This window comes from Siphateles boraxobius, unplaced genomic scaffold (genome assembly GCF_051911475.1).
Source record: "Siphateles boraxobius isolate OS27281-9 unplaced genomic scaffold, OSU_SipBor_1 26, whole genome shotgun sequence".
Taxonomy (NCBI): Eukaryota; Metazoa; Chordata; class Actinopteri; order Cypriniformes; family Leuciscidae; genus Siphateles; species Siphateles boraxobius.
Genome location: NW_027508876.1, coordinates 19,180,754 through 19,197,754, shown reverse-complemented (window position 1 = coordinate 19,197,754; position 17,001 = coordinate 19,180,754). Strand labels below are relative to the sequence as shown.

Sequence of the window (17,001 nt, the reverse complement as noted above, 5' to 3'; positions counted from 1 at the left end):
GTGTGTGTGTGTGTGTGTGTGTGTGTGTGTGTGTGCGTGCGTGTGTGTGTGTGTGTGTGTGTGTGTGTGCGTGCGTGCGTGCTATTCCCTATTTTTGAAAGTGAAATGCAGTCTCTTTTTCAACAAGTAAATATTCAGCTTGTGCATCATTCTCCAGCTTTTTGAAGTTAGAACAAATCATTTCAAATTTGTGAAAGTAGTATTTTTTGTATTTTAGTAAGTATTTTGTAAGTAGTGTCATTATGGTTAGGGCAGGTGGTTAAGAAGTGTAGCTCTTGGCTACCTATACAAAAATGTAATATATGGCCATATATGTACTTATATTTTAAATATCATGACATATATCAATACATATATTTGACTTATCTACGAACACAATATATGCCTGCAACATATAGGAACATTTATGTGTCCAAACATGAAAATATTTGAGTTCATCCATTTATGATACCATATATCTGCATATATTACAGTATAGTGTTGGTTTCTCGCATATACTGTGGACAACATGAAGTATAAATATGTGACATTCATATTTGTTTCCCACATATTTAATAAATGTATGTAAACATACATGCATGTGATACTGATGCATTGAAATAAGTACATATATGCATATATACATGCGACTTGCATATATTTAACATTTATGTGTATATACGGGAAAATATATGGCACTTACATGAAAACGGACATTTTTGCTATATTTTGAAATATATGTTTCATATATTTCTATGTGTTTTATATATGAATTTTGCATATATTCTCCTAAAGGCAGCAGACATACATGGGCACTGACATTATATATAATTTACATAATATTGACATATATTACATTTCTGTATGGGTAGTGCAGGCATAACCTGCTCTCTCTGGGCAGCTTTGTCTATAAAGAAAGGTGTATATCCTTTCTTTATAGCCAGGCGGTTGTCGCTCAGTCTGCACCTTGTCATATTTTTACTTTTTGTGGTCTATAACTGTGCTCAGGTATTCTACTGCTGTCTCTGTTTAGGGCCAAATAACATTGTAGTTTACTTTGTTTTTGTGTTGTTTAATTCCTAAAAGCTAGGTAGTCTTCTTTTTGACCATTAATCATTTGCTTGGGCCAGATTATACTGTATATATTCTTATTTATGTCAATTCGTATGATAATTAAGTAGTCATTTTATTATTATTATTATTGGGCTATTTTTATTATTATTAGGCTGCAATAGGCTTCTGCTGTAAAATAAAAATTCTCCAAATAAATAATACGCTATACCAGAAATATCATTCCTTTTTACAAATAATCTACTTGCCAAAAGACTTCTTGTTTTAAGTTGCAGTGATACCCAACCTGCATTTGAAGAAGTGCTTAAACGTCAGAAAAGTGATGTTTTGTGTGTCATGTGCTGAAGCGAATGCCTTTGAGCCTTATTAAGAAGTGATGTTTTGTGTCATGCGCTGAAGTGAAAGTTTTTGCGCCTCTGTTCGCTGTCCATCCTATTTCATGATCACACAAGGGTCGAGGAAGAAACTGTTATGCATTCACGCGATGCGTCCAGGAAAGAGGCTTTTGGTGGGTAAGTCGGACAAAATATTTGTTACTGTAATTTAGCACTGAACCGGTGACACATGCAATATAGTTTATTTAGGCTATATTTAGCTTAGGTTAATATGTACGCATTTTAATGTATTATTCGTGTGTGATTAATATTGTCTAATTTCTATGTCATACATTTATTTCTTTAATTTAAGGTCTAGTCAATTGAATTATGTTCAGTTCTGTCCTCTTTTCTCTCACATTTGTTTTGTTCTTATCTCGTACCGAAGTGTTGCTCGTGCTGCACTTGGGAGCTCGAGGCAGCGCGATGACGGACGCTTCAACTGAGACTCGTTCACAATGTGACACTGATGGATCGGTAAGTTCTTCTGATCAGCTCCTCACTGGCACAGTACAGCTTTCTGCCCACAGTTCTCTGACTCCTTCCGAATATTTTAGCTTTACCTAATACCCACACATCCCGCAGGGTTGAGGTTATCGATGACCTATTCACCCTCGCGAGTTTTGCCTTAACAGCAAACGTTAGGCTACTTAAAATGTAGGCTCATAAATGCCTTTTCCGTTTATTAAAGATAATTTGCAACGCACATTTTTGTAAGACTTTAAACATTCTGTTTAAACACCATTAACATTCAGTTGTTTACTTTAGAAATGTATGGTTAAACCATACCATAAATTTGGTTAATCACTTAACAAAATAGAAAGTGGTTGAAAAAGGAGACATTTTGTCCTTTAAGAGATGATGCTGATGATGATGTCATCACAGTTTTTATTTATTTATGTGATTTTACATTATTTTATTAAGGAGTAGTTAATATGGTAAAAGGGTTCTCAGATGAAAAAGATGGAAAATTGTACTATTTAAAAAAAAATTGGTAACACTTTGCAATAAGGTTTCATTTGTTAACATTAACTACTTTAGTTAATACAAACTAACAGTTAACAATTCAGCAGCATTTATTAATCATAGTTTATGTTAATTTCAACATTTAAAAACCAAAAGTTGCATTTATTAACATTAGTTAATGCACTGGACTAACATGAACAAACAATGAACAGCTGGATTTTTATTAACTAACATTAACAAAGATTAATGAATACTGTAACAAATGTATTGCTCATTATTTAATATTAGTTAATACATTAACTAATGTTAACAAATGAGACCTTATTGTAAAGTGTACCAAATTGTTAATGAAATTTCAATCTGTTTAAGAAAAAATGCATTTAATAACACACAGTATAAAATCTGGAATTATTTAATTGTTAAATTTTATTATAGGCTAATTAGCATTTTAACACCCTTTTTGTGTTATAAAACTGCAATAGCTTATGGGTTATGTTTACTGTAATTATTTGTAACAAGAGTTTCTAAGAAAGGGTATTAGATCTTTTATCTTGCATTTATATACCAATGTGTATCCAGTTTTTAAAGCAGCTATAAAAGCAGAACTGATGACTTTGCAGAAATGACCACAGAGCTTTGCATTTTACAGTTACTGTCAGGCTAAGTTCGTTCTTTTTTCAGCATTGATGGTTATGGAGTGTTAAAGTCTGTACACACACCTCTTTTTTTTCAGACCGTAAGATGCACATTTGAAGACACTGACTTGATGACTTCTGACCCAATTAAACTGAACGTCACTGAAGGACAAACTGTGGAAATTTACAGTGCGTGCCAACAAAACAAACCAGAGGGGCTTAAATGTCTCTGCTACCAAAGGTTTGTGTTGGGTGGATGATGATTGTTTAATGAAGGTTTGAATGGATTAGGCTACTCTAGGTGAATAATTGATCGAAATCTTTCACATGCATTCTACAGGATAAATTCCTCTATGGATCCATTACAGAACACTGAGAGATTTGGAAACGAAATATACATTGTAATCTGTGGCAATCATAGTGTTACCGTTGTTCAATCACAACAAAGTAAGTCAAACACTGAAGAAATGAAGAAAATACACATAAAACATCTCTATTTGCATCTGACCTATCCATCACTTTACCCTGCTTGAGTTGTTTCATTTAAGACGTCTCTTTGTTGTCTCTGTAGGAAGGCCATCAGTTCCAGTGCTCAAAGCTATTGCAAAAGCAGGGAGTAGCAATATAGCTCAATTAGTGTGTACTTCTGAGGGGAACCCAAAACCAACCATCAGGTGGTATGGTAACAGGTAATATGAAGTTATTTAAGTTTTAGATACTGCTTCTGAAGGGATGGTTCCTTGTAGGGAGAGTTTAAATGAATCACTGCTATAACTGTATATCTATATTTCGATTGTTTGTTTTCAATTTAGCAAAAAACCAGAGGAGGCCGTGACAAATAAGTTGTATAAGACAGAGAGCATTTTGATGAGTTATGATTATGATGTTAAATCTCCAAATATAAAGTGCTGTGCCTATAATTCACTGGGAGAAGAATGTACTGAGCTCCATCATTACGGTACGTAATGTTTTTTTTTTTTTTTTTGCAATAGTTACATAATTTGTACCTATTTTTTTATACATGTACATAATCCGGTTTGGGGTTCTTAATGTTATGTTCTAGCTCAGTAAGGCTGCATTTATTTGATCAAAAATACAGTAAAAACAGTAATATGTTGATATATTATTATAATTTAGAATAACTGTTTTCTATTTTAATGTATTTTAAAATTTAATTTATTCTTGTGATGGCAAAGCTGATTTTTCAGCATCATTACTCCAGTGTCACATGATCCTTCAGAAATCATTCTAATATGATTTGCTGCTCAATATATATTTTTTATTATTATGTGCAATGAAACAAAACAGTTTCTTTACTTAATATTTTTGTGGAAACCACAACACATTTCCCCCCCACAATTCTTTAATGAATAAAAACAACAGTGTTTATTTGAAAGAGAAATATTTTTTAACATTATGAATGTCTTTACTTTTAATCAATTTAATGCATTCCTGTTGAATAAAAGTATTGTTTCTTTAGTCATACCAACCCCAAACCTTTTCCAATCTTTGTGGTCTGTGGGTCATGAGACAAGAAGACATTGTTGAAATACTGTCAGTGACAACAAATGATTTCCTTTTGCTTCAGATCTCAATACAAAAGTGGATGGGCAAAATATGATTTTCCTGAAATCTGGTCAGTCTCTGCTACTCCGTTGCACCATAAATTCTAAACCAAACCCTGAACTGAGATGGAACTTCAATAACACAGCAGTAAGAGATGGATGGAAACCATGAAGAAATATTAAATTCTAGTTTCACTGCTCTGACAGTTTGCTGATGCTTTGACTTGTTTTGTATGACCTTAATTCAGGTCCAGGGAATTACATCATTACATTTTTTTGATTGGACAGAGCACTTCTTTATCGAATCAGTTAACGTGATGCACAGTGGGGAGTACATCTGCAAATCTAAATACAGCCACACTGTGAACACCAATGTCAAGGTCCTTGGTAAGTAAAGCCATTGCCATTTTCTGTTAACATTTTTAACATATTTATTTGAATAAATGTGATTATAGATCACACAATGAGTAATACAGATTTAGTGCTTCCAATACTACCAAGTTCGTTTGACCAAGTTTTTGACTATAAATTGAGACAATGTTTTGTGCAAAAAAGTAATGAAAATGATATTTTTGCCCCTTCTCTATTGGCAATCCTTCCTTGACAGAAAATGACAAAATCGACCTATTGCAGTTGAATGAAAACAACACCATACTAGCACGAAATAAGGCAAGCTTTTGCTTCCAGGCTCTGGTGTTTTCCTTCCCAAAAGCCCAGTGTCACTGGATTACACCGAATCAAACCGAAATACAGGGCAGAGAGACCCACCACATTGCTTATAATAGGTATTTACCTCATGCCATCCATTTAATCCATTTTAGTGTGTTGTTGTGTTTGCTTATTTTGTTCATTCTCTCTTTAGTACTTTTGAGCTGTGTAACCCTGAACCGGGCCAATATCAAATTAAACTAAAGACTCAAGAATATAGTGTCACAAGGAACATGTCTCTCTGCATTTTAGGTAAGTGGTCATAAATAGTTTAAAAAAAGAGATGTTAAATGTGAAATACAGTAGTCAACATTTGAAGTGGATCAAAACCTTTAATCAAACTTATACATGAATTTTGAACAATACCCGTTCTTGTCTTAGGACAACTTTGATCAACTTTTTTGATGCACTTCAAATGTTGACTATACTGTATATTAACATGCAATGATTTTGCAGACATTCCTAGAATTACAATTCACAAAGATTCAAACTTCACCATTTGTGAGACTGAAAGCTCTCTACCTGTGACTGTCTCTTGGAAGATCTGCCCATCACATGCTAAGTAAGTCATCAAGACATAAACATGTTTATACAAGAAATACAAGTAATTTGTTTGTAGACTTATTTTAACATATACATGACTTATAACCAATTTCTCTACTGAAACACGCCATTGTTTGCAAATGAATTGAACTCTCAATATTTTCGCAGATGTATTGATCCTAAAGACTGGGAAGAGGTGTCTGGTGCCCAGCCCAAGTTCATTGATTCAGATCAGTTCTGTCAGAAGAAAATTCACTTTGCCAGACCACACTCAAACAGGGAGGACCATCTTATTAAATGCTGCATCACTAACATAGCAGGGACTGGCTGCAGTGAACAAATACTTCTGCAAACGAGTGAGTCTAAACCGCAAATTGAACACTCCTGAAATTGTTTAGTGCTGTAATCAATCCTCCTTTTAGTTTAAAATATGGTTAGCATTGAGGATGAATCTGGTTGAGGATGAGTTTGGTTAGCAGATGCAGGCTTAAAATTTGTGGCATAGAAATCATCTCCTGGTGATTTTATTCATATGCAGGTTATCACTCTCTTTTCCCTTAGAATTCCGCATTGAATACGTGATTTGTTTCCTGCTCATCTTCATACTCCTCGTGGTTATCTTTGCCTTAATCATCTTCATCAGAGTTAAGGTAAACCTGCTGTCTCTGTCAGGATGACAAACACCAAGAATCATAGATCTTACCTCTTGAAACATACACTCCTTTGTCACAGAAGCCTGCGTACCAGTGTCAGATCCAGATGATTCAGATGGTCGGACCCAACGACAATGACTACATATATATTGATTTCAAGGACTTTAAGTATGATCTGAAATGGGAATTTCCACGAGAAAATCTCGAGCTTGGTAAAGATAGGACCAGGAACCCATCTTTTGACTTGCTTGAGATAACTTATTAGGTGTCACTAATTCATTCAGTGTTCTTTCCAAAGGGAATGAGCTAGGATCTGGTGCTTTTGGGATGGTTGTGCAGGCTACAGCATATGGGATCAGCAAGCCAGGAGTCTCCATTCAGGTAGCAGTAAAAATGTTAAAGGGTAAGTAATGAAATCAATCAATTGTGTATGTCATTGGCAATTTTGGAATATGTTGGTAAAATGTGTACTTCGTATTGTTAACTTATGCGTCAAACAGAAAAGCACCAGGCAATGGAGAAGGAATCTCTGATGTCTGAACTGAAAATGCTGACTCATATTGGACACCATGAAAACATTGTAAACTTGCTCGGAGCTTGCACAGGCTCAGGTAAGATTTGGAGTCATGGGTTTCTGAATCATATTCCTCTGCTGGAGACTCCTACACATAAGAATATCTTGCATCTCTCTTGAATACTTGATTCTGATTGGTCGGTTGTAGGTTTGACCTCCTGCATGACAAGTCTCCATGTCTCAGCAATCTGAACTCTCTTCTCGCATAATAAAATCATTTTATAGTCAGCATGAAATGGAAACGGGTGCAATAGTCTTTTCTTCTCTAATGTGACGTACCTATCCAAGTGAAACGGCTTCTCAAACAAGAACAAATTTAGGACTTGTGGGACTTGGTTTGGTCCATTGGGAATTTAATGGATGGTTGAGGTTTGCTATTGCTGTGATGTCATGTGAGTGACAGGTTGTCCTGCCCTCATGCCAGTAAACACGTCATCAGAGAAGAAAAGAGATATCGCTGCAAGAGGAAGGGAAAGTTATTTTAATAAAAGATTACGAGGGAACATAACTTATAAACATTTATTTTTAATAATAAATACTGTAATATTCCATAAAAAAATAAGATTTGTCCATTTTAATTTCATTGTGACTTGAACTCAAATCAATACTATTGTCCATTTATTTACTTATATGTCAAATTAGCATAATATACAGTCAGAGTCAGACAGAATTCTTTTTTTCTTTTTTTTGCAGGTCCTATTTACCTGATATTCCAGTATTGCTGTAACGGAGATCTCTTGAACTACCTGAAGAGCAACAGGGAACGTTTTCACAAATATCTGACGGATGCTTTCAACAGAGACAGATTCAGGGGCCTCTACCACAACTTCCAGCAGAAGAGAAACTCCAGGTTTGCATAGTAGTCCACCAAGAAGTGAATTACATTGGTGGCCTTTTAGAAAAAAAAGCCCCGTGCGGAATAGAGGGAAATGAATATCTTGTACTGAAGGGGAACCGTAAATCTAAGGGTGTACATAATTGAATAAACTGTCATGCAGTTACTGTAAAAGACACACATGTGCTTCACTCTCCTTGTCTTGCCTCCTCAGTGAGTATGTTGAGCCTGGTAACAACCCATGCCTGCACATGACTCTTACAAGCAAAGGACAGGAGAGCGAGGCGCTCCTCAGTCCCAGCATCAGCTCAGTGTCTACTGTTGAGGGTAGGTGGAGAAAAGGAAAATTTGAGAGGTTTTAAAACATAGATATCATCAAGTGAATTATACAATGACTTTTATCAAAAAAAATTGACACCTCATGTTTTTATTGACTAATGTTTACCTACTAATTTTATTATTCATATTAACTTGGTTTCACTTATTAAACCATACATGCATGTTTTCATAAAACATCAATTTATAGAATTAAAGTGCCCATTATGCTATTTTAAAGGTTCCTAATCTTGTTTTTGAGGTCTCCTACAATAGGTTTACATGCATCCAAGGTTAAAAAACACTTTCATTTTATCATAATATACAACTTTTGTCACAGTCTGAAACTGTTCGATAAAGAATTCAGTCTCTCTAAATCCCTCCTTTTTGAGAGCCAACTCTGCTCTGATTGGTCAGATGACCCAGTCTGTTGTGATTGGTCTTCCGCTTATAGCATGAGTTGGAATCTGGAGTTGCAATCTGAATTGCAGCACTCTTATACAGTGATAAGAACAGTAACGATGGCGTCGGTTTTACCATATCAATTCAAGCCCGAGTCCTTATCCTTTGGAAGTGCATGCAAAGTGGATTTGCTTTCGCAGCGCAGAAAACAGCGTCTTCTCGACATTTTGATGACACGAACCAAACACTTCCAGCCCTTAGCTCCAACTATAGTGTTTGAGGGCGAGTCAAAGTAAATGCTGTTTGCAGGCAGCCAATGAAGACCATTATGCAAATTTGTAACAATCCTATGTAGGACCTTTTTTTATTCAGAAACAGTTATATTACACACTGCATGAAAGATAATGTCCAAAAAAGCGTAATAGGGGCACTTTAAGCAAAATTTGATTGCAGAATTTCAATATGCTCATTTTGTTTGTTAGTTGTAACCAAATAACTAATAATAATTAATACAATAGATAATAAAACTAAATTGTTTTCTGTCAATTCTGTAAAGAAATGCTTGAATGTGAAGACAAACTTCAAGAAGAGGAACTTCAGAGTCTCACCTATGATGACCTCCTGAGTTTCTCTTTTCAAGTTGCAAAGGGCATGGAGTTCCTGTCCTCTAAAAATGTGAGCTTATCTTTCTGGTCAAGAAACATCTACTTCCTGATATTTCAGACACCTTTCTTAACCCCCAAAGCTTCTGTGTTTTTGTACCCCTTTTTATATCTGAGCGGTTAATAATTTGTTTTCTCATATCGTTGTATAGTCAATGCAAGGCTTTAGTAAACAATTTTCTGCCTACAGTGTATCCACAGAGACTTGGCAGCCAGAAATGTTTTGGTGACACATGGCAGGCAAGTGAAGATCGGCGACTTTGGCCTCGCCAGAGACATTGAATATGATTCCAACTACGTTGTAAGAGGAAATGTAGGTATTTTGGGTGCATGTATGATAGTCTAGATTTGACTGGTCTTCCTTTAGTTGACTTGTAATTGTTTACATGCCATTTTTGCAGGTGCGTTTGCCCGTAAAGTGGATGGCTCCTGAGAGTATTTTCAAAGGGGTGTACACTATGCAGAGCGACGTCTGGGCCTATGGCATTCTTCTATGGGAAATCTTTTCTCTAGGTGTCTCTCTTTGCTGTCAAAACAGCTTAACTTGTATTTAAACAAGAACATTTCTATAAATCATTCCTGATTAAAAGCACACAGTGTTTTGTTATTTTTACTGACTATTCATGTCTATTAGGAGTCACCCCATATCCTGGTATAACTGTGAATAACACATTCTACAGAATGATTGAAAGTGGATATCAAATGGAGCAACCCTATTATGCAGCAGAATCTATGTAAGTGCCTCTATTTTTAATCAAATTAAAACTCAAATTGATATATCCGGTATGTATGTATGTATATATATATATATATATATATATATATATACATATATATATATATGTATGTGTGTGTGTATGTATATATATATATATATATATATATATATATATATATATATATATATATATATATATATATATATATATGAATATATACAGTATCTCACAAAAGTGAGTACACACACCTAACATTTCAGAAAACATTTTATTATCTTCTCAAGGGACAATACTATAGAAATTAAACTTGGATAGATTTTAGAGTAATCCATGTGCTGCTTGTATAGCAGTTTACTGTCCTAGGAAAATAACTCAACATACAGCCATTATTGTCAAAAAAGCTGGCAACAAATGTGAGTACACCCTAAGTGAACATTTTAAAACTGTCCAAAATGTCAATATTTTGTGTGAGCACCATTGTTATCTAGCACTGCCTTAATCTAGCCTGGTCCCACCCGACTCTCGTACATTTCATTTGTACATAGAGTCTGGCACCTCTCCATTGACAAGCGTTAACTTCCTTGTAGGCGGGTACTCTATTGAAGTCTAAAACTATTGGATCTGCCCAGAGTCACTCTGGATCTGCCATAACCAATCGCTAATGTTTGGTCGTGACGTATGCCTAGCGCTCGCCTTAGCCGACTCATTCACCACTGACGGAACGAGCTGGAAAATCAAACTTTTTCCGAACCACGTGGGGAGGAGGGCCACAACATCATGGCCACCAACAAAACTAAGCAAAGATTGTTCTTGCTCCGGCTTTAAAGGGATAGTTCACCCAAAATGAAAATTCTGTCAGTAATTACTCGCTCAGACCTTCGTACATCTTCGGAACATGAATTAAGATATTTTTGATTAAATCTGAGAGCTGGATCACTCCTCCATAGGCTTCTTAAGGGATTGACACTTGTTCCCCGATAAGTTATTAAAGACATCTTTAAAATAGTCCAAGTGACTACAGTGTCTCAATCTTAAGTTTATCAAACGACGAGAATACCTTTATGTGCGCAAAAAATACGAAAATAACGACTTTATTTCAACTATTCATTTCCTTCTCTGTGAGCCTCGAGTCAGTTCACTGGTGTAATAGCGTAAGCTTCTGTTGTTGTACGTCACACGCATCACATACATGACCAGCGTCGGCCAATAGTGAGCCTACGTGTGACGTAGCTCTACGCAATTACACTAGTTTAACTGACTAGAGGCCCAGAGGACGGAAATGAATAGTTGAAATAAAGTCGTTATTTTTGTTTGTTTTTGCGCACAAAAAGTATTCTCGTCGCTTGATAAACTTAAAGGGGTGGTAAAACACGATTTCACTTTTCTAACTTTAGCTAGTGTGTAATGTCGCTGTTTGAGCATAAACAACATCTGCAAAGTTACAGCGCTCAAAGTAAAAAAAAAAATCAATTTCTAAGGACTACAGCAAACGACCAGTTTTGGACTTCACGACATTCCTCCGGGTTTGCTGACGTCAATAAATCCCATTATTTACATAAACCCTTCCTCCGAGAATACTTAATAAGCGGGGCGAGGCCATTTTATATTGCTGTTTTGGAGATGAGTTGTCGCAATGCCGTCGAAACGCTGCTGTTATTTTCATCCCGGTTGCAGGTCCACTTTGTTCAGCCTTATAGGGACGAGGGAGTTAGGGATCAATGGTTAAAATTTATTTTTAACTCGGTCCCTCATAATTATGACCCAAATCTCACTCTATGTGCTGAACATTTTACGGAGGAAAGCTTCCACAATCTTCGCGAGTTCAATGCAGGATTCGGCTTGTCCTGAAAGATGGAGCAGTTCCAATTTTAAAAACAGAAGCTTTTGTTTACGGGCCACAACCTGTAAGTATGATTTATTTTTCGTCGATGTGTTTTCCTGTAATAGTTCGTATTGTTAATTGTACGTTGTAGCAAGGAAGTAAACAAATGACAACGCTGTTTGGGTCTGCTGGTTTGTTAAATGCTCATTCATACTTAACGTTATCCGACAAACGCCTAACGTTACAAACATTTTTTTAATCTCAACAGCGAACTTGGAATTAGTGTAAATTATTCTTTCATTAGAGCTTTTATGTTTATCTACATGCTTGTTTATCTACAGGTATGCTAAACATGGTTCTGTGTTTGATTTGGCTACTGTAACGTTAGTAAAGCCGATGTTTAGTGTTCGTTCTGGGTTAATAGTTCTGGCAACAGATATTTGGCTACAATCCTTCTAAAAATGTAAAAGTAACCATGCCATACAGTCAGAAACGGTCACTATAGACCGCAGTCTTTACTCAAAAAAATCCCTTTGAGGACTGTAGTATAATTTGTTAGAACGATTATATGAAATTCTTGTTTATGAAGCATATTTTTTTGTAATTCTATAATAATTAGTACAATTAAATAACAGCGTATCTAAAAAGTAATGAGAGAACAACAAAAAAAAAACCTTTCTGAAACGTCGTTTAACAGCCGTTCTTGAACAGGTTCTGCTCGATCCTCTTCACTAACATTCTCTTGGTCCGACTGACGCCATTGCACAAACTACAAGTAAAGGTAAGGGGCGTGACGTTTCCGTAAAACGTGCACTAGTCGGTTAGCGAATCACAACATACTGGGCCAGCTAACAAATCTGAGCCCATTGCGTAGTTTTGAGGGACTGGCTTCATAGAACCCGGAAATCATCAGACAGTTTTACAAGGAGGGGCAGAGCAGTGTAGAATAAAGGTAAAATATATGAAAAATAATGCAATTTTTAAAAAACGAAGCAGGAACACATGTTACAGTGCACCCCACAAACACAATCAAGCCTTCGAAAAAATGCATTTTACCACCCCTTTAAGATTGAGCCACTGTAGTCACTTGGACTATTTTAACGATGTCTTTAATAACTTTTCGGGGCTGGCAAGTGTCAATCCCTTAGAAGCCTATGGAGGAGTGATCCAGCTCTCAGATTTAATCAAAAATATCTTAATTCGGGTGTTGGAACAACATGTGGGTGAGTAAAATCTGACAGAATTTTCATTTTTGGGTGAACTATCCCTTTAACTTCTTGATATTCTGCAGCATTGCCACAACAGTCAGAATGGCTTCGCTCGCATCTTTCTCCGCTGCCGTTACTGAACTACAACTCAAAATAACGCACAACATCAACGTCTTCCTTCTCAGCCACTCCCTCTGTTCACTGATTGGCCCGGTAAAAAATTTATTGGAGAAAACCAAAGACTACAGCACAATCCCAGACCTAGTAATGAAGGAAAATGAAAATTGAGCGGAAGTACGTAGGAGGGCAAAGCCAGGCTAGCCTTAATCCTCCTAGGCCATGGAATTCACCAGAGCTTCACAGGTTGTTGCTGGGATCCTCTTCCACTCCTCCATAATGGCATCACGGAGCTGCTGGATATTAGACACATGGCGCTTCTCCACCTTCCGCTTGAGAACGCCCCACAGGTGCTCAATAGGGTTGAGGTCTGGAGACATACTTGGCCACTCCATCACCTTCACCTTCCGCATCCTCAGCAAGGCAGCTGTCATCTTGGCGGTGTGTTTGAGGTTGTTATCATGCTGTTTCTGAAGGGAGGGCATCATGTTCTGCTTCAGAATGTTACAGTAAATGTTGGAATCCATGTTTCCCTCAATGAAGCGCAGCTCCCAAGTACCAGCAGCACTCATGCAGCCCCATACCATGATGCTACCACCACCATGCTTGACTGTAATCAAGACACAATTTTCTTGGTACTCCTCACCAGGGTGTCGCCACACATGCTGGACACCATCTGAGCCAAAGAAGTTTATCTGAGTCTCATCAGACCACATGACATGGTTTCAGTAATTCATGCTCTTGGACAGGTTGTCTTCATCAGACTGTTTGCAGGCTTTCTTGTGAGCCAGCTTCAGAAGAGGCTTCCTCCTGGGTCTGCCATGCAAACCGACTTGTTGCAGTGTACAGTGTATGGTCTGAGCACTGACAAGCTAACCTTCCACTTCTGCAACCTCTATATCAATGCTGGCAGCACTCATGCGTCTGTTTTTTGAAGCCAGCTTCTGCATCTGACGTACAGCACGAGGACTCAACTTCTTTGATCGACCCTCTACGAGGCCTGTTCCGAGTGGAACCAGTATTGGAAAACCTCTGTATGGGCCACTGTAACTCAGTTTCAGGATGTTACCAATCTTCTAGGTCAACTTTCTGGATAGCAACAATTCTAATTCTTAAATCCTTAGAGAGTTATTTGCCATGAGGTGCCATGTTGAACATCCAGTGGTCATTATGAGAGAATTGAACTCAAAGCACAAATTCTAAATGCTCTAATACAAGATACACAAATTTGTATGGTCCTGTCAAGCAGACAAAAACATGAACATGATGAATAGGACATGTGGCATTGCATGGTTAAACAACATACTGCCGTTATCACTTAGGGTGTACTCTCTTTTGTTGCCAGCTATTTTGACAATAATGTCTGTTGAGTTATTTTCAGAGGACAGTAAATCTATAGTGCTATACAAGCAGCACATTGATACTCTAAAATATATCCAAGTTTCATTTCTATAGTATTGTCCCTTGAGAAGTTGACTAAAATGTTTGCTGAAATGTGAGGGGTGTACTCACTTTCTTGAGATACTGTATGTATATATATATATATATATATAAAAGATTGACAGTGACAAAATTTACATTGAACATTTATTATGCATTGCCTATTACAGAATACTGTTGTTTGTTTTATTTAGATACAGCGTTATGTGTCACTGCTGGACACTGGATCCTGTAGATCGACCTTGTTTCTCCAAGCTTGTGGCTTTCATGGAAAAAGAGCTGGCTGCTTTGGAAGAGAGGGTGACTTTTATGTGATAGTTATTTTTAAAATATGGTAACATTGCTGGCTGATACACATTTACTGTGATATCTGTCTACAGCTATATTACAATTTTGGAGGATCCTGCCACAATGAAGTAACATACCAGAATGCACCGATGACCCCTGATGCTACATTGATGGAGAACCGACAGGATGCCTTCCAGTCCAACACAGAGAATTCAGATGAATGCAAATCTGTGGACAGTCCTGGATTAGTAAGAACAGAACCTCTTGTTTGAATGTGAGTTTAAGCCTTGATTATGTCTGGCACTGGGAAAACTTAATGCATAATGTGTGCTTCAAATACCACTAACACATAGCATTTTTAGTTTCAAGAGAAATTGTCGAAAGAATTGTTGTGTCATTTATTGTACCACCAATAATATGTTTAATATTATTAAGGCCTATTAATATGTTTTAGGCCTATTAACCCTGATTCGGTTATTAAATGTTGATTTTTAATTTTTTTATGGGTGTAAACAATGTTAATAATATACAGTTATTTGAATGTTGTTTTGTTCAGCAAGCTCCTTTAGGAACTATGAAAAAATAACAAATCTTTCTAATTTTAAATAGAACGTTAGAATAGCCTACTGAATAACCTGCTTCTGTACCATAATGAAGGATGACAAAAGTTGGACAGTATTAATTATGTTATTTTTGCTGCATTTAAAGACTCAAATAAATTGCTCTATTTTTATAAGAAAACTCTATTTATTAAATTACCTTTAAAACATTTATGGCTTAATATTTTTCCTTTAATATTATTTATCATGTAATAAGAATAGTCTACCACATGCTTAGTTATGCTTATCATTTCTTGTAACACAAATTTTATTTGCACATTTGAGCAGATTTTCTATAAACAAAATTAACTTTTTCAGTTCCATTGCTTAAAGTGATAAAGTATTAATTGTAATGTAATCATGGTTTATTTCCCTTGCTTTCGAGAGCACTGGGACAGTGAATGAGTGGACATAATATTGAAAAGGGATCATTGTTATTTTTATGTTGGAGTAGCTGAAAAATGTTTATGTGTAAGGTTTAAGATGCAACAGAGCAAATAAAACACAAATTGTGCATTTTTGTCTCATATTTCTGTGAATCCTCAGTTAGGGCCCGAGCAAGGATGATGAGGACCCTTGTGGAATTGCTCAGTTTATATTATATGGAATGCGTTGACTTTGAAAGTGTTTGTATCATAGACCTACAGAGGAGGGCGCCATGGTGCATGAACCAGTGCCATGACACCAGGGCTGTAGTAAAGCCCTGTCCCAAATGGCAGCCTAAGCACTCGAGGTTTTCCTACGAATCCACACTTTTGTGACGTAACGCCACTGACTGTTGGGAAGAAGTCTGCTGCGGAGCTCGCATCAGTGCGGGCTCGGAAAAAGTGTGTATCGAGGGCGCATATCGACTGCAAAGGGGGCACCCTTCTGAGACCTAAAATGACAACTGGGACACCCGGTGTTGTCCCGAATTTCGACCCAGCCATTGTAAGTCCACAAGACCGAAAGTGCATGACGTGTACCATTTGGGACAGGGCCAGTGAATTGAGGGCAGAGAAGAGTCTCACACAGAGAGCCATAAGTGGAGTGTGAAGTCCAGCTCCCCCTCTCTGGATGTAATTTGGGCATAATGGGTGGAGCTAGAAGGTCCAAACACCCTAACCCTACCCATTACTCTATCCATCCACCCATTAGATCCACAGAGGTGTAGCTGAACGATATTTGGCTCTGCAGTGAGCACCACTCGGGGTAGAGACCAGAGAACCCTGTGACCAAATGTTTACTAGTTGTCTTGATTTGTTTGTTGTACAACCCATTTCAACTGTAATCAGACCTTATATATAATGGTCTATTTCCACTGTCATTATATATCCTACATATTTACAGAAGAGAACATAACATTTCAAAGCAAAATCTAAACTCAAGTGTATAGGCTAATGGGCGATTAACGAACAACAGCCAAATTAAGAACAATAGCCTAGGCTATTGTTTAGTCTTTAATCTTAATTTATCTTATGTTTAATCAGTTTTAATATGCTTGATGTTTATTGGTGTTTAGTGAAGCTTAATTTGCTAGTCTTCGT

General features: G+C 36.8%; 1 protein-coding gene across 2 annotated transcripts; it reads left to right on the top strand.

Moving 5' to 3' along the window:
- Positions 1-1,415: 1,415 nt before the first annotated feature.
- Positions 1,416-15,991, top strand: LOC143751894 (receptor-type tyrosine-protein kinase FLT3-like). Of its 2 annotated transcripts, none has more exons than XM_077244693.1 (24): positions 1,416-1,562; positions 1,813-1,901; positions 3,124-3,266; positions 3,366-3,472; positions 3,597-3,714; positions 3,838-3,983; positions 4,614-4,738; positions 4,839-4,977; positions 5,198-5,375; positions 5,453-5,550; positions 5,755-5,860; positions 6,010-6,197; positions 6,403-6,491; positions 6,574-6,706; positions 6,793-6,897; positions 6,995-7,105; positions 7,762-7,918; positions 8,118-8,230; positions 9,177-9,295; positions 9,473-9,595; positions 9,684-9,795; positions 9,917-10,016; positions 14,783-14,888; positions 14,969-15,991. In XM_077244693.1, the coding sequence occupies exons 1-24, from the start codon at positions 1,490-1,492 to the stop codon at positions 15,146-15,148; spliced, it is 2,958 nt and encodes a 985-aa protein (XP_077100808.1). In that variant the 5' UTR covers positions 1,416-1,489; the 3' UTR covers positions 15,149-15,991. The 2 variants fall into 2 exon arrangements, with proteins under 2 accessions (XP_077100808.1, XP_077100807.1); XM_077244692.1 differs by having other exon boundaries at positions 1,454-1,558.
- The last annotated feature ends 1,010 nt before the right edge of the window (positions 15,992-17,001 follow it).